Source organism: Sprattus sprattus, assembly GCF_963457725.1.
Source record: "Sprattus sprattus genome assembly, chromosome: 10".
NCBI lineage: Eukaryota > Metazoa > Chordata > Actinopteri > Clupeiformes > Clupeidae > Sprattus > Sprattus sprattus.
Window position 1 is genome coordinate 14,749,762 of NC_137908.1, and position 26,541 is coordinate 14,776,302.

The 26,541-nt window shown below is 41.9% G+C and overlaps 4 protein-coding genes across 4 annotated transcripts; 2 read left to right on the top strand and 2 right to left on the bottom strand.

Annotated features, from left to right (window-relative positions):
• Positions 1 to 894: 894 nt before the first annotated feature.
• Positions 895 to 11,256, top strand: eya2 (EYA transcriptional coactivator and phosphatase 2; the record flags this gene model as incomplete). The annotated part of the gene is made up of 13 exons (XM_080846563.1): positions 895 to 997; positions 1,342 to 1,458; positions 4,170 to 4,246; positions 4,479 to 4,656; positions 4,764 to 4,903; positions 5,292 to 5,375; positions 7,506 to 7,595; positions 9,274 to 9,332; positions 9,704 to 9,864; positions 10,201 to 10,315; positions 10,611 to 10,732; positions 10,836 to 10,936; positions 11,176 to 11,256. The coding sequence occupies 13 exons, from the start codon at positions 895 to 897 to the stop codon at positions 11,254 to 11,256; spliced, it is 1,428 nt and encodes a 475-aa protein (XP_080702689.1).
• A 2,511-nt stretch (positions 11,257 to 13,767) lies between these two features.
• sys1 (SYS1 golgi trafficking protein) lies at positions 13,768 to 16,308 on the top strand. The gene is made up of 4 exons (XM_080845543.1): positions 13,768 to 13,957; positions 14,829 to 15,084; positions 15,179 to 15,246; positions 15,477 to 16,308. Exons 2-4 carry the CDS (start codon positions 14,923 to 14,925, stop codon positions 15,715 to 15,717), a joined length of 471 nt encoding a protein of 156 aa, XP_080701669.1. The 5' UTR covers positions 13,768 to 13,957; positions 14,829 to 14,922; the 3' UTR covers positions 15,718 to 16,308.
• Positions 16,309 to 19,501: 3,193 nt separating this feature from the next.
• Positions 19,502 to 22,232, bottom strand: LOC308371224 (neuritin-like; the record flags this gene model as incomplete). Its single annotated transcript, XM_080846070.1, has 3 exons — positions 19,502 to 19,745; positions 20,762 to 20,909; positions 22,178 to 22,232. The coding sequence occupies 3 exons, from the start codon at positions 22,230 to 22,232 to the stop codon at positions 19,502 to 19,504; spliced, it is 447 nt and encodes a 148-aa protein (XP_080702196.1).
• A 355-nt stretch (positions 22,233 to 22,587) lies between these two features.
• Positions 22,588 to 26,541, bottom strand: LOC308371549 (translocon-associated protein subunit alpha-like). Its single transcript, XM_080846503.1, has 9 exons — positions 26,436 to 26,541; positions 25,722 to 25,843; positions 25,381 to 25,474; positions 25,101 to 25,228; positions 24,606 to 24,740; positions 24,428 to 24,504; positions 24,160 to 24,238; positions 23,707 to 23,803; positions 22,588 to 23,437 (listed from the first exon to the last, which is right to left on the bottom strand). The coding sequence occupies exons 1-9, from the start codon at positions 26,503 to 26,505 to the stop codon at positions 23,370 to 23,372; spliced, it is 870 nt and encodes a 289-aa protein (XP_080702629.1). The 5' UTR covers positions 26,506 to 26,541; the 3' UTR covers positions 22,588 to 23,369.

Consider the following 26,541-nt stretch of genomic DNA (forward strand, 5'->3'; position numbering starts at 1 on the left):
TACATGTAAATATGTTCATTGTGTAACCTACAGTATATCTATCTGAGTGTATATACAGTATATGTGCATGTTCATCAATATAGATACACAGTGCATTACAGTGTGGATTTAGACACTTGCTTAATTGGTGTGTCTTGAGTTCTCACATTTGTTTGTTTCTTGTTACTTAACCGAACAATAACACTTTGCAAGTTTGCTTAGTAGAGCGTGCCATGCCCGCATGAAGTAGGCCTTGCCATTGTTCTGTTTCATTAAAAACATGTCACCGGGCTGGTTATCGCACACAGACTATTGACTGTTGTCTGTCAAAGCTGCTGCAAATGCCACGTCTTGCATTTACCTCAGGCAACGTCTCAGGAATGGGACCTGTCTGTCCCTTTTTTTTCTCACTAATATCACACTTCAGTTACCTTGTCAAATCTTGGAGCAACATTTCCTGTTTTCCTCCCCCATGCTCTTTGTCTTATTCCTGTGTGAAATGCCATTAAGACTCATTGCTTAATGTAGGTCAGAGTCAGTGATATGAATGAACTCTTGTTTACACAGGAAAGCTGACATCAAGAAAGACAGAAGAGAAAAAAAATAACAAATAGCAAACATCTACCCTGAATCTACAAGACATTGTCAAATAAAGCACAGTTTCGACAGTAAGTATGCTAATGATTTGTCAGACGTAGCCTACTGCTGATTTGCCAAAAATGTCCACACCACCTACACATGGTTGTGTAGAATAACTGCATCTGAGGACAGCGAGTGAACAATGTAACGCATAATGGACAAGCAGTGATCTATTGAAAGGTTTCATAAAGCATTAAGTTGAGGACATTGGCAGAGTGATGATGAAAAGGTAATGACTCTGTACTCTTGCTCTCAGAGCCGCTATCGTCCGCAGCCATGGCAGCCTATGGACAGACGCAGTACAGTCCTGCTCTCCAACCTGCTGGGCCATACTCACCATATACCCACCATACCCAGGGCTACGGCATGCCTTCCTACAGTGAGTATAGGCTGAGAAGTGGCCCTGTGCTTGTTGTATTCACACTGGATATTCAGGTCTTTAATCCACGTTTGTCTTCTGTATATATGCACGCATTCACAATACGTATTCATTTATGACTTCAGGACTTCAAAGGCTATGTCAGTAAAATCATTAGATGTGGATATACTACATAGATTTGTAAGAGTTACTTTAAAGCCACTGTAAACAAAAAATTAAAAGAGAAATTCCTGATTACTCCATTATTCTGTTATTACTCTCACTGTACTGGTGATTTTTTAGATGATTGTTGTAACTGTACATTTTAGTGAGTCTGTTTTTCTTTCTTTTCTTTGGGTGCTTAGACATTAAAACAGAAGATGGCCTGAGCCACTCCCCAGCACAGAACAGTCTGCTGGGCTACACGTCCAACTTCAGCAACACACCTCCAAGTCAGGCGCTGTACAGCTACTCAACACACGGTACGCTCCATTCTGCTCCGTTCTGATCCGTTCTGCTCCGTTCTGCTCCGTTCTCTCAGGGTAATGGGTTCGGCTTCATCACAGCTCTTGGTCATGCCCAGACAGCTTTTAGCTCATTGAGTCAAAGTTCTAGTTTCTCTTTCTAGTCTTGCACAACTTTTTTTTTTACTTCTCTGGCTCTTTAACACTGTGATAACATCTGAGGACACTTGCAAGCAGGGGGCGCCTACAGGACTCTCGTTCACTCAAAAAAAGGCAGCAGCTCATTTTTGGGAAATGTAGAGTAACCATCTACTGACATGAACAGAAGTTAATGAGAGCGTGGGATAATGTAACAAAGATTGCACTGTAAAACAAGCTATATTTTGAAAAGAAATTGGTTCATTGGGACACTATATATAGGCCTAACTTAGCCTACTTTATGGTAGTGTGTAGAGGACTGCTCCAGCCAAAATGAACCCAAAGACTGAGGGCTAGCATCTTCAGTCATTGGCATTTTAAACACATATTTTGAATGAAAAAAAGAATACATCCCCAGTGTGTTTTTCTCGATCAAGCTCATCACGTGCAAAATAACAACAACCCAACCCGGGTTTCACCCGTCATTAAAAGAGTCAACCTCTGCCTGCCTTATTATGGAATATTGACTCTTCTGGATGCCTACCTGTTGCATCAAACTCCGTTTTGATATCAAAGTCTTAATGAATACCCATTGCAGCCATCCAATCAATGGTGTCTCTCTCACACCGTTCCTGTCTTTAAACATCTCACGCAGTTGGATGACTTTTCGGTCAAAGCAGTCGAGACAGGCATAATCAGTAGAACTTCAAATATATTGTGGATGTATGTTTTGGTACATGTCCACTGTCCCTCTTGGACGGTGCTCAGATCAGATCAGATCCCTGCTGCATCATGGTGCAGTTGCTGCGCCAGCGTTCCAGTCTAGACTGGGCATTACTATGCTAACTCAGTGACGGCTAAGTTAGGCTTTACTGCCTGCTAGTTTTTGCATTAAAAAGTTTAGTTAAAGTAAATGGCTCTTTTTTGTATTTTAAACATTTTCACGTTATTTAAATTTACTTTCATGTTAACAATTTGCTTCCACTTATTCCGCTTCAAGTTCACCACTGCCTTAAATATGCTACTGATCAAAATTGCCAGCCCGCCTTGTGCCACTGCGGGGATACACAGTGTCTGTATTTGGCTTACAGGTGGGGGCGCCACTGCTAGCACGGCCGTTTGGCTTCCCTCACATTTCCAGGTGCTGTTTAGATCCCCTCTTCTGGTCCCCCGCCGGCCCCCCTCCCGCTCCACACCTGTTCCCCATTAGCCGCGGTCTGGGGTCCTGGCGTCAGCCGGCTCCCCCCCCTCTCCCGGGGGTCAGGCCCTTCCTTTGCTCCCCACCACAGAACTCTGTCCATTGGACAAGTGTGTTTGTGTGGGCCGGGAGTGGGGCCAGGAACAGTGAAGGGGGGGGCACTGAGAAGGAGTGGGGTAGGGTGGGGGGGTGGGGGGTCGTAGTATTACCCCCCCAAAAAAACTCAGCGCATTCCCCCGGTCCTGTGGCGCCCTATCCCAGTCTAACCCAGTCAACTTTATGGCCTCCAAAGCACCATGAAATTGACCTTTACTCTGTAGGGGTGAGAGGTCAAGGGGTGTTTGGGAGTGGAGACAGACGCTGTGAGAGTGGGGCATGGGGACAGGGGCACGGGAGGGGAGGAGCCGTGTCAAGATCAAGCATAACCACGTTTCCGATTTCACATCAGAATTTCTCAGCATTACATGCTGTTGCACGGATTTGTGCATATCTGCCGTTAATATAAAATAAAGCTGTATTCTCAGTGAAAACATTACGACCAGGTGTGTGTTTTGGGAAAGCATGTCAAATAGTATTGCTCAACTGTACGCTGGTGTACAGTTTTTCCAGTTTTTATTATATGTTAAAAGATTTGATTGATGGCTGAATTTTGTAATCGGACAGGAAGAAAAATGAAACTTCAAGATCTTGGGGTCTTGCTTTGTTGTTTTGGGTTTGTGTGATGTGCGGATCAATTCTGACTCCAGCATTAGATAAATAAGCACACTCAGTGGTATCCACTTTTCAGCATGAGGAAGTAAATCAGTAACATACTGTATCTCTCTGTTTCTCTTGATACATTTCCCCTCTTCGCTTTGTGTTTGTTATTTTTAAGCCCTTTTTTTGTTGTTCTCCTCAGAGATTTTTTGGTGTTTTGGCACGGTCATTTATCTGGTGGAGCTTTGAGATGAATTGCTTTGTAACTTTGTAACAAATGATCTGAAGGAGAAAGAGAGGTGAGAGAGGGGGAAAGAGGGAGGGGGAACAGAGAAAGAGAGAGAGAGAGAGAGAGAGAAAGAGAGAGAGAGAGAGAGCGCGACTACAGCACGGCATTCCTGCTGATTGTCCGATAACAGTGATGGATTTGCTTTCAGCTCCACACAACGCTTTCCCACCTGTATTGTTTTTTCATCCATAAATCAATCTGGCTCTCCCAGTGCCCTGATCCCTCACTCACAGCAGTGCTCCAGAGGAGTCTATATTTTAACCATTCCGCTCACCGGCGCTGCCTATTGCGTTCCCAGCACCGTGTTTTGGTTGGAGGGGGACTACCCCGAGTTTGTTTTGAAGCCAGATATTTGCCACAGTCAGCTCTTGGGCCTGCACTGAAGGGTGGTTGTGTGTTCCTTTCCAGGAAGCAGTATTTCTTCTGGAATTTTCCAGGGAACCAACGCAATCACAGGTTCAACACCATTCAGTCCAACCCAGCAGGTAAGGAAACAGCACAAATCAAACCAGAAGGTTCATATGACTTACAAGTGAGAATCTTTAGTATATTTCTTATAAATATATAGTTAATTAGTTCTTACTGTAAGCCAGGGTGTGCCACTGTATATCCAGACTTCCCATGGTAATAAGAACAACAGTTTAGTGTAGGTGTACTGTATTTCTACTGTGTGTGTGTTACTTGAACTATAACAGTAAGTCATGTCACTGTTTTCAGGACTTCTCAGCGTACACCACGTACAGCCAAAGCCAGTACTCCCCGTACTACAACACACACTACAACAGCCCGTACCTCACAGCCAGCAACATCAGCCCCACAGCCCTCACCACGGCTTTACCCTATCAGCATACAGAGCACCCAGTCGTGACCAATCACAGTCCAGAGTCACACACAGGTGAGGATCTATACATTCTTGTCTAGAACTTAGGATTACTTGTTGTTTGTTACTAACTGTTACTGAAGACATTGTGTGCTGTTGTGTGTCTGTGTGTGCCTTTGTAGGGGAGTACCATCCCCCACCAAGCCCCCCAACCCCAGTAAAGGATCATGAGGGGGTTCCTGCCAGACGGAATTCAGACGGGAAACTGAGGGGCAGAAAGCGGGCCAGTGACCCCGCGCCCCACCCCGACTCAGATATCGAGGTACAGCCGCACAACTCCGACCGCTATTCCCCAGGCACATATCACTATGTTTTGCCTTCACATGCATTCTACATTTCATGAAGCACTGATATGCTGCTCCCCCCACTACAGTTTTTTGGCCTGCATTTATGAAATCAATAATTGTTTTCATATAATTCTACTCTTTGAAGTTACATTTTGAATTTGTGCCAAGAAAAATTGCAACACATCATCAGACCATCTTGAGAGCAAAGTTATTGTTTTATGTCTGCCGATCTGCCATACTCATAAGACGATCTTTCTCCTTACAAAAGTGTTATTTGCTAATTTACCGTAATTACACTGTCAGGTAAGAGGCAGGTGATATTTGTAATTTGCTGTTTAAAAAAACACATGATTTGATCCACAGAGGGTGTTTATCTGGGATCTGGATGAGACCATCATCATTTTCCACTCTCTTCTGACTGGGACGTTCTCCACACGATTTGGCAAGGTACAGCACAGCGCCGTTCTCATACCCACTTAGTGTCACGCAACCCACTTACCAAAGCCTAGTGTATCTCCCAGCTTCACAGTGTGTGTTTCGTGCAGCAAATTAATAATTCATATCATTTCATAAGCATAACCTCAGAACCTTGGAAACCATGCACTATTTTGGGCAATTTTGTGGTGTTTTTCTTAGTCTTTGCGTGAAAAAAATCGGAAGATTGCATGGTGTGTCACACTTTTCCGAAAGTCATTCCAGTTTTAATAAAACATTGCTAAAGTTTTGCGATGCTGAAAACCCCACTCCAGAGCTGTGTAGGAGCAAGGTGGGGCAGTGGATCAGGACTGACAAAGCAGCACGAGATAAAATCAGAAATCTAGGGGGCCCCTGTGTCCCTCATGGAGAGGGGCAAGTTGTTTGGCTAGTCCATCTCCCACTGCTTGACTGACAGGGTTCGGACCTTTACGTAATGCCCGGGCAGCTGATGGGGAGGGGGTGGGTGGGTTGGGGTGATGTTCGTGTTTCTTTTTCTTGGCTCGCTGAATGTTTGGAATTCCCACGATTCCTTGGTGGTTTGATGCGGCACAAAAGGAGAGCTGGACAGATTGTGCAGAGAGAGAGAGAGAGAGAGAGAGAGAGAGAGAGAGAGCGAGATAGATAAAGAGAGAGAGAGACTCATCGCTACACTGCTGCCTTTTCCATTCTTTGTGAAGAACCTTTGACTGCTGTCTCACTCCAGCAGCAAGATACTGTAGGCTATATCTAGTTCTGAACCCAACCACTCTGCAGTCAAATTCCACACAGCATAGAGCAAATGATGTGAGAACCTCAAACAATAAGCACAGTGGTTCCACTAAAAGTTAAAATTCTGGCATTTGTTTATTCAAGGCCTCAGTTGTTCTGGGGAGTTTGACATGCTTTATTTCAAAGGCGGCCGTCATACTGTCAGACGTGAAGGACTGTTTACACTGGTTTTTGTTTCAACCTTTATCTTTTTAATTCTGTCTTTTGTATTCATGTGTACTGCGCGATGCCTCGGTTAAAAAAGAAAGAGCTCTAATCTCATGCCACGAGCAGTCAGCCGTGAAAGGTTTTGTGGTACACAACTGTTTGGCTGGTGTGGAGGCAAGCCCAGACCCACAGAGTGAGCGAGAGAGAGAGAGAGGGAGAGAGAAAGAGAAAGAGAGAGAGAAAACAATCGGGGTGCTAAAGACGTTTGTTTTGAGCTGCCTTCCAAGCAGAGGCGAACTGCTGAACGCATCAGAGATTTCTGTTCCCGCATTGGAGGGTCACCATCAGGAATCTTAGTCATCACTGAATTTCGAAAAAGAAAGAAATTCAATGTGAGAATTCTCTCCAAAGTCTCAGTCCCTCCTCCCTATAGGCTGAAACAAGGAAAGCTCAGTCATTGTGACTAGGACTAGCCTACCTTATCCTTCCTTTAGAATTCTCTGTAATTACCTAAGACTGGATGAGGCACGACTACCCTCTCTTCAGCAATGAAATAGCCCATCCAAGAAAGGTGATTGTTAGTAATTATCCCAATTAACACTAATCCCCCCATGCCCTCCTTCTGCTTATCTTACTTCCCTTCCCCATATCTTCAGCCTTGTCCTTTCAATCTCCTCTGTTTGGATCAAACTGGGTGGGGCTGGGGGTGGCGGTGGGGGTTGTGGCTACCCTCTCACGACACTAATCTGACAGTCACCTCTGGCTGACACTACTCCGCCCTTGACAGGCTGCCAGCATCGGAGCCAGGGAAGGTACCTGCCCTGGCAAAGGCGCACGAACACAGCCAGCTTTAATTACTCACTGCCTTATGACGCCTGCATCGCACAAAGATTTATGGCCTCATTTGGTGCCCAGAACCTGTCCTCTATTTCCTGGCTCATCCTAATGAAGTGTGGCTTTGAGAGTGGCGTGTGATGCGTCAGTAAACTCTGCAGTGACAAAGATGTCACCCTTCGGTGTTGACAGTAGTCACAGATTTTGTGATACCGAACATAGCACTTGAGTGAAAAAAACAAAACAAAACAAAAATGGATGGTGCTGTTGTCAGGCTTATGAAAAATAATGGTCTCTCTTTCTCTTTTTCCCTCTCCCTCTCTCTTTCTCTCCCTCTTCCTCTCATCACAGGACTCGGCCAAGGCTGTTTCACTCGGCTTGTGGATGGAGGAGATGATCTTTAACCTGGCTGATTCCCGACTCTTCTTTAATGACCTGGAGGTGAGTGCCTTGTCAGCTTCATGTGCAAAAATCAACAATAAGCCACTCATGTAATTTTAAGCAATTGCATGGCTGTAGTTTACAAAATCACTCTCGTAAATCATAATTGCTAGTTCTTCTTTCCTTTCCATCACTACTTACTACTTACTTATTTACCTACTTTGATCACTTATTATGGCAACATGATCATTATAATGTTGAGTATACGGTTGAATTATAGCATAGCCTTGAGTTATTTTGAAAAAGCAGTGGATTAAATGATGCCTGTGAGGAGGGAACAGACCATGAATTGGTCATTCAGATGTGTGTCTTAGTCTGAAAAGAAACGGTGTCCTGGTGAGGAACAGCAGTTCAAGAGAAAGGGAAAAATGCAGTTATTTCTCATGTGTCAGTCATGGGTTTTCAAGTACTTTTCGCCATTCATTTAACCATGACCATCTTTCTGCATACAAATGCTAAGGGTGATTGATCTAATCTCCATCCCCACTTGTCAGCTGAGAGTATGCTGCCACAGGCAAAATAACTCCAAGGTTACGGCAGGTTAAGAGCTTTTAAGAAAATACAGACTTTTACCCCCTGTGATGGATAGGCAAGCGCTCCCTTCCAGGAAAGAAAAAAAGGTAATCAGTAGCCGTGACACAGCCGTTTAACAGCCTCGGACAAACAGCATACACGTATTCATCAGTCAGGAGTTCACACCATCAAAAAACATGATCACCGACCAGCTCTCTCAGAGACTTCAGTGATAACACGCAGCCAGAGAGGAATGTCTGTGTGAGGCTAATGAAAGTGTGAGAGAGGTGTCAGCTTGGTGGGTTGTGTAAATAGGATCTAGTGGCCCAAAATCCAAGCTGAACACTGCGTATGTGCTTGCGTGTGTGTGTGTGTGTGTGTGTGTGTGTGTGTGTTGGGGTGGAGGTAAGGGGGTTGTTGGGGGAGAATAGGGGCCCTTGTAGATTTGAGTGCGCTATGAGGTAGCGTCTTCCTCTGCCTCAAGCTGCCTGAAACACGATAGGCGGCCCTGTCGGGCTTGCGCCATCGTCTGAGGAGAGGAGTTGAGAGAGACAATATTTAAGAATGAGAAAACCAGATAGGAAGTTGAGGCGTGCAAGTGCAAGTCATAGAAAATTAGATGAAGTATAAGAAAAAACAGAACATTTCTTTTTTGTTGATGATGACAACGAAGGTGTCATTCTGTTATAAATTATTACATTTCATACTACCCGCAAGCAAAAATGATATGAAATTCCACTGAACGTGTTAATCACGTCAAGGGATAGGCCCACTCACTGGTGGCATGCAAAAACAGATTTTGTGGTGTTTTTGGCAATCTTTCATGCAGTGATCTAATGTTGGCCATGTTAAAGGCCAAAGCTCTTTATTATTATTTTTTTCTCGTGTGTGTGGGCGTGTGTAGAGTGCTGGGGTGTCATGTAGAGATGGTTCTCTGCCAATTTTTTTTTGTCTTTCTTTTCAGTGTTAATGGCGCCTGGATGTCTTGTGCCTTCACTGCCTATTTTTTCCTCCCCGTTGTCGTATACTTTTTTATATATCCCTCATCCTACTGCTCCCTGGGGCAAGTGCTGCTCAGGAGAACCTGTCTCTGCATGGCACGATAATTCTCTGGCCTGAAATAGATCTCCCATTTGAATAGATCTGGTTTCTCTTTATTTCCTAGGAATGTGACCAGGTTCATATCGATGATGTGGCTTCAGACGACAATGGGCAGGATCTGAGGTAAGAATAAAAAAAGAAGCTTAATTCTGCTTGTTTCTATAATCACACTGTATCTTATGTCAGGAGACCGAATAAGTGCACTAGAGTCTCCAAAAATAATACAAATGGAATCATTAAATTCCCTAATCTCTTTTCCTGGTGAATGAAATCACCTTATTTGGTATGTGATCATATTGTGGGCTTTTTAAACTGAATGGCTCCTGCTTCTCCATTTTGGACTGAAATTTTAAAGAGTCATTTTTAAGAGGGAGTTTACAGGCTCATTTGTCATGCAGTACAGTTTATCATCCAACGTAAATCTGCAGAAATGTTATCCGTGCTAGTGGGGCGTATGTACAGTATGTATGAACTCATGTCTGACCCCTTTGCAGCACGTATAACTTTGGCACAGATGGCTTCCAGAGCACGACGGGCGGGGGCACGCTTTGCCTGGGCTCAGGTGTGCATGGCGGGGTTGACTGGATGAGGAAGCTGGCCTTCCGCTACCGGCGCGTCAAGGAGATTTACAACACCTACAAGAACAATGTGGGAGGTGAGAGATAGAGAGAGAGAGAACAAAAAAAAGCGAGGGGAAGTACCGTACAAAGCCAGTTCAGTGACTACGCTGTTTTTCCCCCAAAATGTGTTTTTTTTCTTGAGAACAAGGAAGTGACAGCAACATTTCAGCTGAGTTGGAATGTTAGTTGCAAGATTGCAATGTAACTCATGCATCAATTCATGAAATAACTATGTGTGACGCACACAATGATGGTAGAGTTCATTCTGATTGTTGTTTTTACACAGACAGTGAGTGGAATACTGGGTATTTGATCTGACAGTGATCTGATTTCCTGACATTGTATGGTTTGTGTTGCCTTGTGATTGGCAGGATTATTGGGAAGTCCTAAACGGGATGAATGGCTCCAGCTGCGGCGGGAGATGGAGGTTCTAACCGACCTGTGGCTCACCCAGGCCCTGAAGGCTCTTGCTCTCATCAACTCCAGGTAAGCACTCACACCTAGGAGCAGGTGAAGTTGCAGTATACAATAACCCAGTATCACATCTTGATGAAATAACATAAAAAATGATCTCTTCATAGTTCCTCATATATATATATATATGCTATAGTATGTCATATCACAATCTATTAATAATAGTTTAATCAAAATGTCATGAATCAGAGCTTTGACCTTCAATGCACATGTTGATTCATATTTTTTTCCAGTTTACTATGTAACTTTAGGTTGTTTATTTTTTTTAGTTTTTTACAAAACATGTTTTTATGTTTTCCTTTTACAGGCCCAACTGTGTGAATGTGTTGGTCACCACTACACAACTTATTCCAGCCCTGTCTAAGGTCCTGCTATATGGCCTGGGTTCTGCTTTTCCCATAGAGAACATCTACAGTGCTACCAAAACAGGTAAATGTATGTGCTCATTGGGAACCATGCTGTCTACAAACTATATGAAGCCATTCGATTTACCACAAAATAGTATCTGAGAATCCTGACTGTGTCTTAACAGGCAAAGAAAGCTGTTTCGAGCGCATTACTCAAAGGTTTGGTCGGCGTGCGGTGTATGTGGTCGTAGGGGACGGAGTGGAGGAGGAGTCTGTGGCTAAGAAGGTAAGCTGATATGACAAGAAGACGTAATTATGAACACATATCTAGCTTGACATACAATGTTAACATAAATCAGTAGGAAATGATCAGGAATTGGGTGAGTATCAACACACTGTGTTAGGGCAACAGACACTAGTATCACCCTACTACCAACCACACACACATTACTAGACAAAACTTCCTGATTGCATAGCGCCCCCTAGTGTGCATGGTAACAAGCTACTCTGTGCTTTCTTTTGCAGAAGAATATGCCTTTCTGGAGGGTGACATGCAGAGCAGATCTGGAGGCCCTAAGTCATGCACTGGAGCTGGACTACCTCTAGGGGGCAGCAACTGCCACACACCCTGCCCCGGCCTAGGCCTATTCCACATCCCTCTGAACTGCAGTGAACCAACATGGATGTGGCCAGGCAACATCAATCATGATCCAAAGCCAAAAATATGGGACCAATCTTTATCTCAGCAGGGAGTTGCAATATTACTGGAAATGTATTTGTTTCAGTTCAGTCCAAGAAAAATACCCTCTTCTCCCTCACATAGACATTGCTTTTTTTCTTTCCCTTTTTTTAACTGCAGCACATTGCACTGAAAATAACAGCCTTTCTCAGATCTTTCAGTTCATGGTTGGCGGTTAGAGTGTCGCATAGCATGTTTATTCTTTTTTCTAATAAAATTCGAAGAGAGAATAACCAGAAAGTAAAACGAACAAGAAACTGACCGTAAACTGTTGTTTATATTATTAAACAACCCAATTAGAGGACATGAGTTGTTAGAAATATTACATGAATACATAGAGAATTACTTTATTAGGAAAAAAAACACAGAAGTGTTGGATGCCAGTTACCTAGATTTAAAAAACTGAAGAGAGCGATTTGGATATCTATGAGATTTTATAGAATATTCTCCATGTAAATCAATCAAATAAAGGGATGTATATAGAATAGCCATTTTAATGTATTTAAATAGAATTAAGTGTGACAATCTGCTGGTTACCAGACTATGTCTCATCATACAATGGTTGACAGAAAAGGGATGACAAAATACACAGCAATACCCAGACAACAATAAATAGGGAATACAGTATCATTGTGTAAAAGAACAAAATTGTTGTACTGTGATAGATATGCTATTATATTTATAATGAACACAATCACTTAAACTAAGACTTAGAAAACCAGTTACTGCATTGGAAAGAGCCAACACTAAACTGATCCAAATTATACATCTTGCATTTACGAACCATATTTCTCTGTGAAGGCACACAAAATGTCTGTGTGGCACCAATGTAATAATAATCTTTTTTATAATTACAAAAATAATTGAAATGTCATCAACACAACCACAGACTATCACTATACTTATTTTTTATGACCATAACAGAACCTGTCAATTTTACAAGACAGGCCTCATCAACTGTTTGATTATTGCAGAAAGTTTTTTTGATGTATATTTCTTGTATTGTTCCTTTTGTTTTCTCCTAAGTGAAAGTTTAAATATAACCTGTGTGTTATTAAATGGAATGGTCGTCTCTGGATTTGCATGTGTCCTATACACAAACAGCTTAGCTATAATTTGTATATAAGGTTGTATTGATAATTTGTTCTGATGAGCAATTATTATAGAATAATAAAGATAAATTAAGTGTATTATGTGAAGTGGTGTACTTTATTATTATGTCATATACTCTCCTATTATTATTATTTTGAATAAATATAAAACACAATTAAGACTCTATTTAGACTCCAACCAGTCGTGAAGCCTGACAAGAGATTTTGAGGTTTAAACTAATTTTTATGGAAAACTATTTTTTGTTAAAAACAAGCCTTCTCAGTAAAATGTCCCTAAGTTTGAATTACCTTCCATTCTTGTGATACAGTTCATTCATGCACTTCTGCTTGTTCTGTACCCATATAACGGCCAACCATATATAGGGAGCATATCTCTCTCTGTGTGTTTGTGTGTCTAAGGAATTCAGTATCATAGCATATGACATACGTATTACAATGCGTATTATTAACCATGAAAAAATTTGCCACGATATTCGCCAAAATCACAAGTAACATTCACAAGAAATCCGAAATATAAGGAATTGATTTGAAATGTGGAATTTCCTACAGATCAAGACGAGACACTAAACAGTATCAGATTTGTTCCTTGGTTTGCTCCTTAGAGCTTTGCCGTGCCTGATGTCCATACTCAGTGTCTTTTTCAGATAGTGTGGAAATTAACTCCATCATGGAACAATAAATAGCAGATTTAGAAACTAAATGGGATCATCTACATGGCTTGAAATCCTTATAAAAAAAACTCAACTATGCAGCAGCACCTATTTATCATATACAGTATGTATGTACATATTACCATGTAGATTGAACACTGGTTAAGCTCTATTATTTAATTTAGGAAAATTTGAATAAAGATGCAGACAAAAATCTAAGATAATTAGCTATTCCTGTAGAAATATGGCGTGGAATAAAATAAATAAATACTTGTTTAAAAATAGGAATTAATCAGACGGGGGGGGGGGGGGGGGGTGCATATGGGCTCTGATCTGTCATAAAAATATAAGATGCTAAATATTGTTAGATGAAAGGCATTGGGGCTCGGTCAAAATAGTTTAGAAAAATCCAGATAGGGTATGCCAAAAATAGCTAGACAGACAGGTAAAAGATAAGTAGCATATCTACCTGACTCAAGCGCTGAGAAAGGACATAGGTCAAAGGTTACAGGTTGTTTTGTGACGACATCCAATCGTAGACCAGAAATAGTAGTCGTCTGGTGACGTTCCCTTCTCCCATTTGCTGATTTTTCAACAGTACCCAGAGTTGGCATAAACATTGGCATAAACTAGCACTCCGCTACTAGAAACTTCTGTGTTTTAATCAACAATAACAACTTTCAGTGTCACGCGTTTTAAACCATACAAATAACAACCTCGAAGATGCCATCATCTGATTTCGATATAGCTGGTTTCATGACAACTCGCTCTATAAAAAGCAACATTAACTGACGGCCACGCAAAGGGTAAGCTAACCAAAGACAGTTTGCTAGCTAGCTATCATTAGGCAAACAATCATGCAGTTCAATGCTGAATCTGTCTGTACCAGATGCAGTAGCACATTTGAACAGCTGTGTAGTTGTTCGGGTGATGACTGATGATGATTAATTGGTAACTTTCCCTACCCAAGCTAACTGGCAAGTGGGCAAACATTAAATCAGTTGTGAGTTAGCTTTCTAGAAAGCTCACAATGTGTTATTTAAGAAAATCTGAGGCCGAAGTATGGACGTCTGCGTAATAAGATTCAACATGAATTAGAGAATCCGTAACGTTGAGTTCCCATATCATATCTGGTATCATGGAGTTTCACAGTAAATCATCAATGTGTTTTGTCCTCAAATACATCGTCATTGTAGCTAACAGTTAGGCTACCGATAGCTAAGTAAGTTACTAGTTGACAGTGATTGCGTTGTCTACTCTTCTGTCTCATCTAGTCATAGATTTGTGTAACTTTGCAGCAGCTAACGATTACTATTTTTGGCAATACCTTGTCGGCGTAGTCTAGAATGATTATTATTTGTGTGCTGCTTGCCTGTTTCCACCCAACTCATTCGCACATTTTAAGAGTAACAACGCGGTGACATACTAATTGAAAATGGACAGTCTCCTAATCAGGGGAGTAGTTGTGAACAGTTGTGGGTTTAAAAGTTGAGGTTGTCTGGGCAAAGGAAATGCGTATTAAAATGTTATCGTATGCGATTTGATGCAAATAAACCTGTTTCCATAATCCTGAGTCGCGTCATTACATATCTAACCCCAGCTACAGATTTTCCTCTCCTCACGAGTATGTATTTGCCACTGGCATTGGGGCCTAACCTGACGCATTTATCTCTTCAGACATCTGGTGAAAGGAGGCCTGAAGACAGTCGGGGGTTACCTTCAGCCCGCTTAAACTTCAAGATTCGTCTTTCTTTGAGTCCGGCACTTCAGAATGGCCAGCCACTTTCGCAGCTACATCTGGGACCCAGTTCTCATTTTGTCTCAGATTGCGTTGATGCAGTGCATCTACTACAGCTTCCTTGGACTGTGGCTAGCCGGTGTCGACAGCCTTGTACAGACATATAGATCGCTCGACCAAATTTTCAGCTATGAGGTAAGTCTGCAATATTATCTGCGTTGCAATCAGGCCTTGGTGTGAGTTACTGGCTTTTAAGACTTTCTGATAACATTGTCAACTGTATTTGCAGGTAGTTGGGTTCGCTACGCCTCAAGGTAGACTCTCAATGATGGCGTTCATCTTAAATTCACTGACATGGTAAGTCATTACTGCCATCTGTTCCATTCTGAGAAAAAGTTTGGCTCCACCTACAAACTATATAGTTAGTCACATTGTGGTATGCCATACAGTTTCAGTTAGGCGTAAATGTCTACCTAGCGTGCAGTTCCTTTCCATTTGAGCATATATGATTCATTTGGGATAGCCTACATTGTAACTTATGATGTATTACATTGCACATGTAAAGCAATGGTTTGTCTCCTCAACAGCGCTCTCGGCCTTTGGTTCTTTATCCGGCGTGGCAAGCAGTGTTTGGACTTCACCGTCACAGTACATTTCTTTCACATGATTGGATGCTGGGTGTACAACTCTCACCTACCGGCCTCTCTCTCCTGGTGGCTGGTCAATGTTGCATGTATGGCACTGATGGCTGTCATAGGGGAGTACCTGTGTATGCAGACTGAGCTCAGAGCTATTCCAGTGAACACTGGACCCAAATCAAACCTCTGAGAGACCGTTGGCGTTCGCATTCTCTGGGTGGACTGTGTGCAGAGGCTGGACTGGTTGCAGTTATCAGTCTTTCTGTTGCTGTGCTTTAAATGACTGCACTTGAACCTGGAACAAAGGTCTTTTGTCAGATTGAACCGTTCTGTCAGTGAGCAGAGAATGGCCCTGTAATCAGATGTATAGATTCTCTTATGTTTAATTTATTTTCGTTGCATTCGTAAGTGGCTGCAGTTTTAAAGTTTTATAATGGTTCCCTAATGCACATTTTTTTCCAGTGCATTAGACCATGTTTGAAGAGAACAAAACTGTCATATTTGATGGGTCTGTATATCATCTTGCATATGTTTGTGGCCTAAAATACTGAGAGGTACTGTTGTAAGTATACACCATCAAAGGTACTCTTGTTACATATTCTATTGTGTTTTTGAAAGGCATACTAGACAAGGAGGCTTGACATTTTGTCTTATGCATACTTAAGGGAGTGTCCTTCATTTGTAAATAGGAGTGGCTTAAATGTTATGCACAAAAAACATGATTCAAACAAGTGCTTACACACAACCTGTGCTGAATACCTGAGAGTGAATACAAGGTTAGCGGTTTCTACTAAAAGGATTTTAAAATTTGTGTTCACTTGTTCATGAAAACATCACCATTCAGGTGTGAGTTTAAGTTTCATCATGTGTGCTTAATTTTAACAATTTGTGTGTGAACTAATTGAGCAGGAAGTCATAATCATTCCCTGAGTGACAATGTTTGCTTTAATTAATAAAATTAATATTAAGATTTGCTAATGGCTTAAGTCTCACACTTAGCTGTTTATCACAATAATAGTACAATAATAATTGTACCTTCACCTTGATCCTGCTTCCAATTGATAAGTTCCTTAGATTTATTTGATTGTGTGGGTCATGTATGAACTGTTGAATAGGGGATCTATGTTGTGGTTCTCTCAGTGCTTGGATTTCAAATTTAATTGTAGGGAGTAATTCATTGTTTGAACACTAACTTGGGAAAGCAAGCAAGTCGGCTCAGTGAATATTTCTGTACCAAGTAATTGGAAAAGCATACTATTTTTTTGGTCACAATTATTCAGAAGAACTACTAGACACCCACATGCTCTATCCAGTGTGTTTTTTTTTTTTTTACTTCAATCTGCTCATCTAATGACTATTCCTTCACACTGGCAGTACTTGCATCACATGTCCTATCACTCTCAGGCACCAACACATTTTTATTTAACCCAGCCTTGTTAATGATCTGTGTGGAATGTGTGTGTAAATAATGATCTGGTATGGATTCGGTCTCATGCTGTCCTCAGTGTTTCAGGACCAAAATAGGCAAGGCAGCAGATATCTCATTTGCCCGCACTGTTTGGTGAGAAAAAAGAAGTGGCAGAATGTGCCCAGGCTTTCGAGCAGCACAGGTGTTCAGTAAGCCTCTGATTACCAGCACTCAGATGGTTTCCGAGAGAAGATGAGAAGAAGATGGGGGAGGGGTCAACATACAGCCTAGCTGCATTTTCTTTCGTATTTCACGTTGCAAATGGCAGCTATGAGGTAGGAGGAGACCCATTATGACCGCCAATACAGATGCATGAATATTTGATACTCTCTAAAGGGTATTGCTCTGGCTGCAACCCCCCATCCCCTTCCAAAACATACACACACACTCCACCACCACTATAATGAACAGCATATCAGCAGATGGAAGCATGTTAATTAAAGACTGACGGGCAGCTGTTACACACAGTATGATATCCTCATTAACAGGACCAGGGTGTTTGCCATTTACTGGGTCCTAATCATTGTAGGCACCTGGGGCTAACCCCCATCCCAGAGATGAGGCTTTTGAATAAGATTAATTAAAATGTGCTTTTCAGATCCCCCCATGTAGTGATACTGCAGTGAATGCAAGTGCAATGGCTGTGAGCTTGACATGGTTTTAAACCAACTCATGTGAGGTGCTGTATAAGGTTTGGGAAGTAAGCATAACTTGATTGTGTTCAGAGCTATCTATGTCATGTGCTTCTTCCTGCACCCAACTGAGCTGATTTCTACCATGTTACCTTTGCTGAATGGTTAGTGACATTTTTCTAAAGTGGATTAATTCCTATAGAGATTGAGTTTAATTCCAGTCTACATTCATACAGTACATTAATGGCTGCGGTATAAAGAAAATGTCTGCATACCTTCTGCTCAGGTCAACATTAATTGTCTAGATGTGGAATAACATAGCAAGGCTGCAGAAACACCCATCCACCAGCTGTCCTTGTGCCTGAATTTCTGCCGCATACTCAAAAACAATGCAATAGTTGAAAAGGCTCAAACATGGTCTCCAGAGTGCAGGTGCCAACATGCATCCACCCAGTCTCACTGAGATTTGCCAACAGCCATACATGTGACAAAGTGTCATGCTCAAACATTTTGACAATGGAACACGTTGAAGTGTACCCTGCCATGTCAAATAGAAAGACTTCCTTTATGTTTGTGGTTATGGGAAAGCATACACACAGACTAGAAACCAACACTGGGCGCACTCAATCTTTATTTTCAGCAGAATGAAAACACACTTGACTTAAGTATATAAATCTCTTTTTTTATTTCCTGTATCAGAGTCCCCTTTACACTTTGTCACTGCATTTTTTTTTATAAACAAAAGTCAAATTAATAGTGTGGTTCTTTGAAGATTGTATCTAATGAGGAAACACTAACACAGTTAGGATAAGGACATTTGGCCACTAAATGCCTTCATATTAAAGTCAAATCATTAGTGGCTTAATCCTTTAATTGACAACAAAATTCATAGATACATAACACATTTTTTGCATTCTTCATACAATTAATCTATACTTTCCTGCATTCACACTTATTAACTTCAATTGTAAAGGCATGAGTCAAATACAGGTAGGTACAGGTAAAATTACTGCAGTACATGCCACAATTAACAGCCATGAAAGGTGAACCTACAATATCTGGATATCACATCAAATGTTACTTGTGCACACAGTCTGAAGCACACATGCTCAGTAAATGCCAAGATGCCCTCTTTCCCTACAATGTCCTTAGCCATTATATTTGTTTTAAATTATAAACTGAATTTTCATATTGCCATATGTACTGTATAGTTCTTTACTTTCAATGTCAGTGAGTGCAGCTTTCATATTGAGATGAGGTACTGTAGGCTATACATTTACAAGGTTGTAACTTCATGGTATAGAACAGGGTTATAACAGCATATATTTTGTTTCAATTTTAATTCTGATGTATACTACCTAACTGGGAAGTATGTATTGATGCAGTAATTTGGTAATATTATATAATATTTTTAATATGCATCAAGTGTTACCATTATTTAAGTGCATGGGATGATATTACTAGCACTATGACATTAAACAAATTCTACAATGCAAATTCTTTTTGGTGTTTTATAGCAGCTAAAATACTCCAATCCCAACAGTGTGGTTTCAGAAGAGAGGGAAATTGTGCTTGACTAGAAGGGCTTGTGATTGTCACAGTACAGGGTCATTCTCCAAACAAATCAACAGCTTTTCAACAACTTCAAAAACACACATAAAAATGCCATGGCATTCAACTCTATTATTATTATTTTACTTTACGAAGGAGGCACATATTCCAAATATTTCATCATGTATTTTTATTCTGACGGAATCGGTTTACCCGGCACCTTCTATGTAATCCAGCGTATATCCTCATGTATTAAACATGCTGAAGAGGGAGACCACCCGGGTAGGAGAACGTGCAGGGATGGAGAGAGGAGTCTACGGAGTCTATAGGGTCAGACTGATGGACTCTGGCCCCAACAGCTGGACCACCAAGGTAAGCAGCAGCAGGGGCACGGGGAGGCAGGCCAAGCCCAGTCCGGGGGCGGCATTTGGGCTACACAGGTCGAACAGGCTGCCTTGGAACCGGAGCTTCCTGGAGTCTGCCTTTAAAGTCTCCCACATGGGCCCCGCCTCCTCCTGACATGTGGAGAGAGCGCTAAGAGCGCATGTGTGGAATGCATCCCAGTGGCTGTGGAGAGAGCAGCAGCAATTATAGAGCCCCCCCTCACTGTCATATCTATCTGCCTGGCAAATGAGCCATCTATATTGTGAGTTCTCATCCAGCCTCCCATTTGTTTCAGTTAACGGCCTGTCTTTTTTCCTCCCACTTCTATCATCCCTTAACCTTTATCTTTATGTCTGCTCAAGCATGGAGTGGTTTTATTGCCTGCGTTCTTTCAATCTCTAGCTATAAGAATTAATCATGGATGTGCCACCTTCAGGTAAGAGAGCAACATCTTAATAAGAGAAAATCGCCCAAGATGAAACTGCACCAGCATCATGTCAAAGTGTAGGCCTAATGTCTGTGTGTAAGCCAGTGTATCTTCCAATCTGGTGGTCTTGGAATGCTTTCAGTAACAATGACATGGGAAAAAAACAAGATGGCCCCTGAATTTCATTACTGTAGCAGTATCCGCTGGAGTCATAAATAATTCAGTTAGAAGACTCAGAGTCTCAGCTTGGTTCATTTCTGCCATGTACCTCAGAGATTCCAACCTCTCCCTTTTGTACCACTGGCCTTCAGTGTAATCCTGCGTTTAATAATCTTATTGATTTTTTTTCCTCCTCACTGAGAGTGTACAGTAGAAATCCATAGAAGTAATGTGTCTTCCTCATTGAGAGAGTACAGTAGAAATCCTTACATTCCTGTTATATTCTGGTGTTTTAAAGATACAGATAGTTATTTGCTCAATGCATCTCTGCCATTTCTGTGCCATTTGCTTCTGTGAGTATAAATTGCAATGTTTTGCATCATAGAAGAATTTTAAGGCAACAGTTACTGTTAGGAGAAGAAAAGCATCAGATGATGCCTTTTTTCTGCTGACCCCAAGCTCAAGCCCAATGGTTGATTATGTATTTATTTATTCATTCAACAGCCAACTTTCAGCCCCCACACATAATCTATGACCTCATAAAACCTCCCTATTGACCCCCACCCCACCCCACCCCCCCACGCCTTTTTTTTTTTTTTTTACTGTAGCCTACCTGCAGACGGCTTCCACGCCTTTCTCACTGGTCACATTCTCGTCCTGGTTGCCCATGCTGTCCCCCAGCTCCAGGACACAGTCAGAGAAGTCCTTGTAGATGTTCTCGCACTTCACATCTGCAGACACCTGGGCTACAGCCAAGAGCACTGGTCGGGAGAGGAGGGGGGGCGGGGGTGGGGGGGTTAGGGGGGGTGGAGGAGAGAGAAAGAGAAAAACTTACTGGGTAGAAAGGGAGCGACATGTCTAAGAAATGGTAATTCAAAGACAAATGAGAAAATGGCAAAAGTAGGTCAGTCTCCCATCTCGATTGTTGATGCTGTTGTAGATCTTGCTTTGAGATGCAGCAGTTAGGACAGACTGACACTCATTGTCTTACCTCATGACATCACCCTTTAAAAACGGCCAGTGTTGACCTATCCATTCATTATCTGATGAGTAGAATCCCCTAAGAATGATATGATCTGTATCCGCATGTTTGAAAAGAGTCGAATGCTAGAGTAAAATGCGAAACTCCCCCCTCCTCTTCCAACCTCATCTTTGTCCCTGCACCCCATCGATCTTCTGTCAGCACCCCTAGTTGAGATGTGGTATCTGTTGCAATCCAATAAATCCCGGGCGTCAGCCTACGGTGGGATGGTTCAGAGGTGGAGTACAGTTATAGATGAAGTGGTGAGCTCAAGGTATGGAGCTGACTGGAATCAATGTAATTTGATCTTTCTCAGCAGTCAGTACCCCTTCAAACAAAAGATGTTATTCATACAGAATACCATCAGCCGTGAACACTTTATTTGACTTTTTGCCCATAACTATGTAGTAGAAATTACTGTAAAAGCGAATGCGAATAAAATATTAATTACATGCGTAATACGTGTCCTGATCTTCCCCTTAGACGCTGAATGTCTCAGGTCCCACCCAAACTATTTTTAGTCGCCTTATCGTGATAGCGGCGTTTTCACACAATGAAATAACATTGGAGATGGTATCATTGAGCCTGCAACCCCTAATACACTGAACAATTACAAATGCCTTTACCTGAATACAAAAATATGACACTCCTATTTATAAAAGGTGCATTGCATGCGTTAGAACCATATTTCATAAACATTCATACGATGCACACAAATGGGATAGACAATGACTGCATGCACATACTATAAAGAAGCGCCTTACCTACTGCAACTACGGCACTAAATCTAGCTTCAGCCGTCATAAATCCCATATCAAACCCGACCCAGGGCAAGACAAGCCATTAGTGGAAAGATGAAAAGTCAACAGCGAATTCAGATTAGGAATACGAGCCGATAATACAAGTGTTTTCACCGCGATCCTGCTGTGTCAGCAAAACGAAGTTTCCTTGTCCACAACCCGCTCCATTTCACACACCGCGGGTTCAGTTCACACCTTCAGTGCCAACCCCTCAGTAGCTGCCCGTCGTGCGCTTCCGCTGGGGAGGAGGATGCTCCATTCATTACGCCCTGCACCAATAATATTGTGCCGTCCCCCGGTCAAGCGTTTATCAATGGCCCTTCATCGTAAAGCTGACCATTTATTCAAGTGTATGTCGCCGCCGTTCGGCTGTGCAAGATGGAATGGTGTGTTTATCATAGTGCTGACTGTATCACCTTGTCTGCCAAATCTCCACATCAAAGACAAATGAGAATACAAGAGAACATAGTCCTTGGGTAAAAAAAAAAAAAAGCGGCTGACTGCAAAAAGATAGAGGATATGTTTCAGAGATGTATGTGCACATACACACATCCAAAGAACAGACTACTGGACCATTTTCTTCTGTAAATGCAAAAGTGAAACATTTTGAGAATTTATTTCCCATGTCAAGACATTCTTATGCAAAAATACAGCTTGAAGATGTTATGAGGAAGAGATAACCAGCATCACAGAGATACAAAAAAACTCAAATATCTTCTCAAAACACATTTCAAAATTATAACCCATTTAAATAAACCCAGACTGGGGTTACTTATGAGACACAGTGGAATCAATCAAAAGTGATCAAGGGAAATGGCTCAGGTCATCCTTTGTCCTCTCACCTGAACTCACTTTGAAACTATACCAGACTATACTAGTCAAGAAATAGCAACAGAACAATTGGAGGAAAGGACATAGATTTAGGTCATAGTGTCAGAATGAAAATGATTCAACTCCCACTCTAGAAAACACAAGAATTGCAGTGTGCTGTTATAGTTTTTCTTTTCACTTGGAATTGATCTAATACCTCCTCTGCCTTTGGTTTTAGAATACTGATTGAATCACACAGTCTCAACTCATATCAGTCTTGCAGTGCCATTGGCCGTCTGCTGATTAAAAAGATCAGTCCCCACCGTGATCGGTTTAAATTTTAATCTGATCTGTTGATATGGACTGTTCTCATGAGGAGTCCCATGCCTCTGTCTCTTTGATCAGGGGGCTCTGGATAAGATGGATGAGTCCTGAGTATGGGAAGAGGGGGTTTAATATTAAATGAGGTCTTGTCTGATCGTGACAGCCTCGTTGTTGAGAGCCGTGTGGTCGCTGGGTGGATGGAGCTTACAGCATGTGGGGCTTGAGCACTTGTACATGGATATGACGATGAGCCACATGCGAGCGGTTTACTGGTCTGTGGTGCCAGCTGTTCTCTTGGCGCGCTTCCTTGGAGAGGGTTTCGGTGAGGCTTTGTCTTGGAAGAGAGAGAGAGAAAGAGAGACAGAGAGAGGACACAGAGCAGTGTTTATTCATGAGAGTCTGTGATGGCACATTTCTTAGGGGGGTTTTCGCCATCGTGCTTTCAATAAGCTTAGTTTCAAACTCCAAAGCATTTACACTGGCTTGGAAATAACAATGCCAATTTGACGTCACTCAACACAGTGTCAACAATTGGCGCTCCATGTATTAAGATGGACTCGAACATGCAAAGACTTTGTAAAGATCTACAAATGCCGTACTCACTCATTACGTTTAGAGTCTCCTGAGGAATCCAGCTGATGTCCACGTCACTCATGTGTCCACCGGTACCTGTCTCCACCTTCACTGTTAGCCTCCTCCTCTGCAAACGGAAGGGCACAGATTGTAGATCACTAAATGAGACGTTCTACTCAAGTAGGCTAAAAGCTAGTTCTTCATGTCACAGATGATCCCCATTTTGCGTTTCTCTCGGAGTCTTAAAAAATGTGTAGCGACACAGGCTTCCAGAGTGTAGATCCATGCACATGGTATGCTCAGATGAGATATATCTGATATATGTTTTTTTTTTTTATGTTGTAGGACAGAGAATTTCTTTAGCTGTACACATACGTATATCTGGGCTAGCAACTGTGGGCCGACAAACAAGTTTTCACTTGTGCTACAATTTACTATATATCCAATGGAAAAGCGATTCATTACAAAGGCAATGATTCATACCGTGCGGGTTTCCAACACCTGGTACACTCCGAAGGCTACAAGAGCAATCAGTCCAGTAAGGAATATGTACAAGAACACTCTATAATGACCAATGAGAGAAAGAGAAGAAAAACAGGGATTGCAATGAAACAAGTGTGTGTTAAAACGTTCTCTAAGAACAAAACATTTGACTGTCATGTGCAAGTTCACACACTGACACTATCAAACAATCTAAAAATAAATGAAAACAACAACAGACAAAAAACACTTATAAATATGATGGACTTACGTCTCTCCATCCAGCCCCTCATCCAGCTCGGTGATGGTGACAGTCTGGTTGTAGATGGCACTCTGGAAAGTGTTGCCCTATTGGCCAACATCGAACATCATCAGAAAGGGCTTCAACCAGAAAATAACAACATCACTGATTTGTGACTGATAATGAAAACCTTGCTACTTTCGCTCACCTCGCTGTCCTGGTAGTTCAGCAAAATGACCAGGCCAAATGGACGGCCAGCCATGGGCTGGGCAGGGATGAAGGAATACTCGAAAGAGGCCTGTTTCTCAGGCGGCACCACGATGCTCAGGGGCAAGGCTGTGAACTGTCACACACACACACACACACAAACACAAGGCAATATACCACAACATATTAATTTTAAATAAGGGACAGAGAATGGCGAAAAGAACATAGAACTCTTGGGTGCAATACTGATTTGTAGTAACTCAACCTTTCACCTGAAAGCTCTTAGAATGAACATTTCAAGCACATACCTAAACTGATTTACAGAAGAGTTGAACTCTCCCAAACACACTACGCACAGGCTGCTGACTGACTGACTAAACTGAGTCATCAGCTTGTGTCTGCAATTTAAATGACACCTGCACATTTATTCATGGTTTGTTCTGGTCATCTGGAGTCTGAATGGCCAACAGAAAAAGCCACAATCCACCAGACTCACGTTCTGGATGTGGAACTGGAAGTCCTGAGGGTAACGGAAGGAGGCTTCCAGAGACTGCATGGTGAAATCAGAGGTGCCCTTGTTGGTGAAACCCACGAGGAACTTCACAATCTCATCGGCAGGAAACTCTGCGGGGGACATGTTTTGAGAAAATGCTCAATGGAAGAGATTTACACAAATCAGTTTCTTCTTAAGAGGAGGAAAAAGAAGAAGAAGAAGAAGAAGAAGAAGAAGAAGACGAAGAAGAAGAATACATTGCAAAAGAAAAGCCAAGACTGACCTTCTCCTGTGACAAAGATTATGGTGGTGTCAGCGTCAGCATGAGAGGTCACATCTGTAGCAAGGGCGTCTTCATCTAGATCATCCATTGGCTCCTGCAGGGTCAAACAACACCACAGGTCTTATGTTGGACAGAACAGGGTATGTGTTATCAATTAAGTGTAGTATATTTTTTTCTAATTTGTCTTCAGTGTCATTATCAGTAATTTATCCACCATTTCATACATACAAGTATGGAACATTTCAATTGAATGTCCACCAGAAGCTTCAAGAAATATCTGATGTAGCAGTGGCATATTTGAGGGTGATCATGAGCCAGGCCAAATTAACAGCAACACTCACTGTTTCTGAAGCTTGAGGGTCATCCACTACCACTTCATCTTCCTCTTCCTCGTCTTCCTCTTCTTCAACTGCAGCATCTGGGATCTCCTCATCTTCTAACTCATCCTCTGCGGATACATGCCCTGAAAAGATAGGGTATACTGTTTAGTCAGGAATCATGTATGGAACTCATGAGGACACGCAGAAGACATATGTAGGCCTATAGGTATTATTTATTTGATGTAATTCTGTCACAGGCCGTAATGTTACAACTTTTGGGCCTACAACATGTAGTGAGTTTTCCATTGTAAGTTACAGACAAAAATGTTTTTTAATTTCACAATCTGTTTTTAAATTGTAACCTACTGTTGTGCAACACTTTTCGCTACATACGACAGAACGGCTGAGGGCTAGTGGTTTGGTATCAGCAACAGCAATAATGGGAGTCAGAACATCGCTTAGGACACGTCACCAAAGATATGCGCGAGCTGGTAGCACGTTACTCTCTAAAGGGCATAACTTGTTATGAACCGACATTTAAAACTAAAAGCCACGATTAGACTTGCGCGACTTTATGTTAGCAGATCTTATTTGGAATTCGGCAACAACTGAAATGAAACCCTGCTACTTATGCCACGTCAATGTTACCGTCTCCAGCTCGTCAGACTACCCTGATTCCACCACGTACTCAACACGAAAAATTAAGCAAACTTGGGAAAGATTGGAAAAACTTACCAACAGACAGCAGGCCACATGGGAATGCCAGCAAAAATACAAGTAATAACTTTGACCCAAATTGAAACATTCTGATGTTCTTTGGCGTGTCACTCTCCTCTCTAAA

Coding starts and splice junctions, on each gene's coding strand:
- sys1 (XM_080845543.1), top strand. CDS start 14,923: ATGGCCAGCCACTTTCGCAGCTACATCTGGGACCCAGTTCTCATTTTG. Junction 15,085..15,178: donor ACCAAATTTTCAGCTATGAG/GTAAGTCTGCAA, acceptor CTGTATTTGCAG/GTAGTTGGGTTCGCTACGCC. Junction 15,247..15,476: donor ATCTTAAATTCACTGACATG/GTAAGTCATTAC, acceptor TCTCCTCAACAG/CGCTCTCGGCCTTTGGTTCT.
- LOC308371549 (XM_080846503.1), bottom strand. CDS start 26,505: ATGTTTCAATTTGGGTCAAAGTTATTACTTGTATTTTTGCTGGCATTC. Junction 25,844..26,435: donor ATGTGGCCTGCTGTCTGTTG/GTAAGTTTTTCC, acceptor CTATCTTTTCAG/GGCATGTATCCGCAGAGGAT. Junction 25,229..25,380: donor AATCTTTGTCACAGGAGAAG/GTCAGTCTTGGC, acceptor TGTCCCCCGCAG/AGTTTCCTGCCGATGAGATT.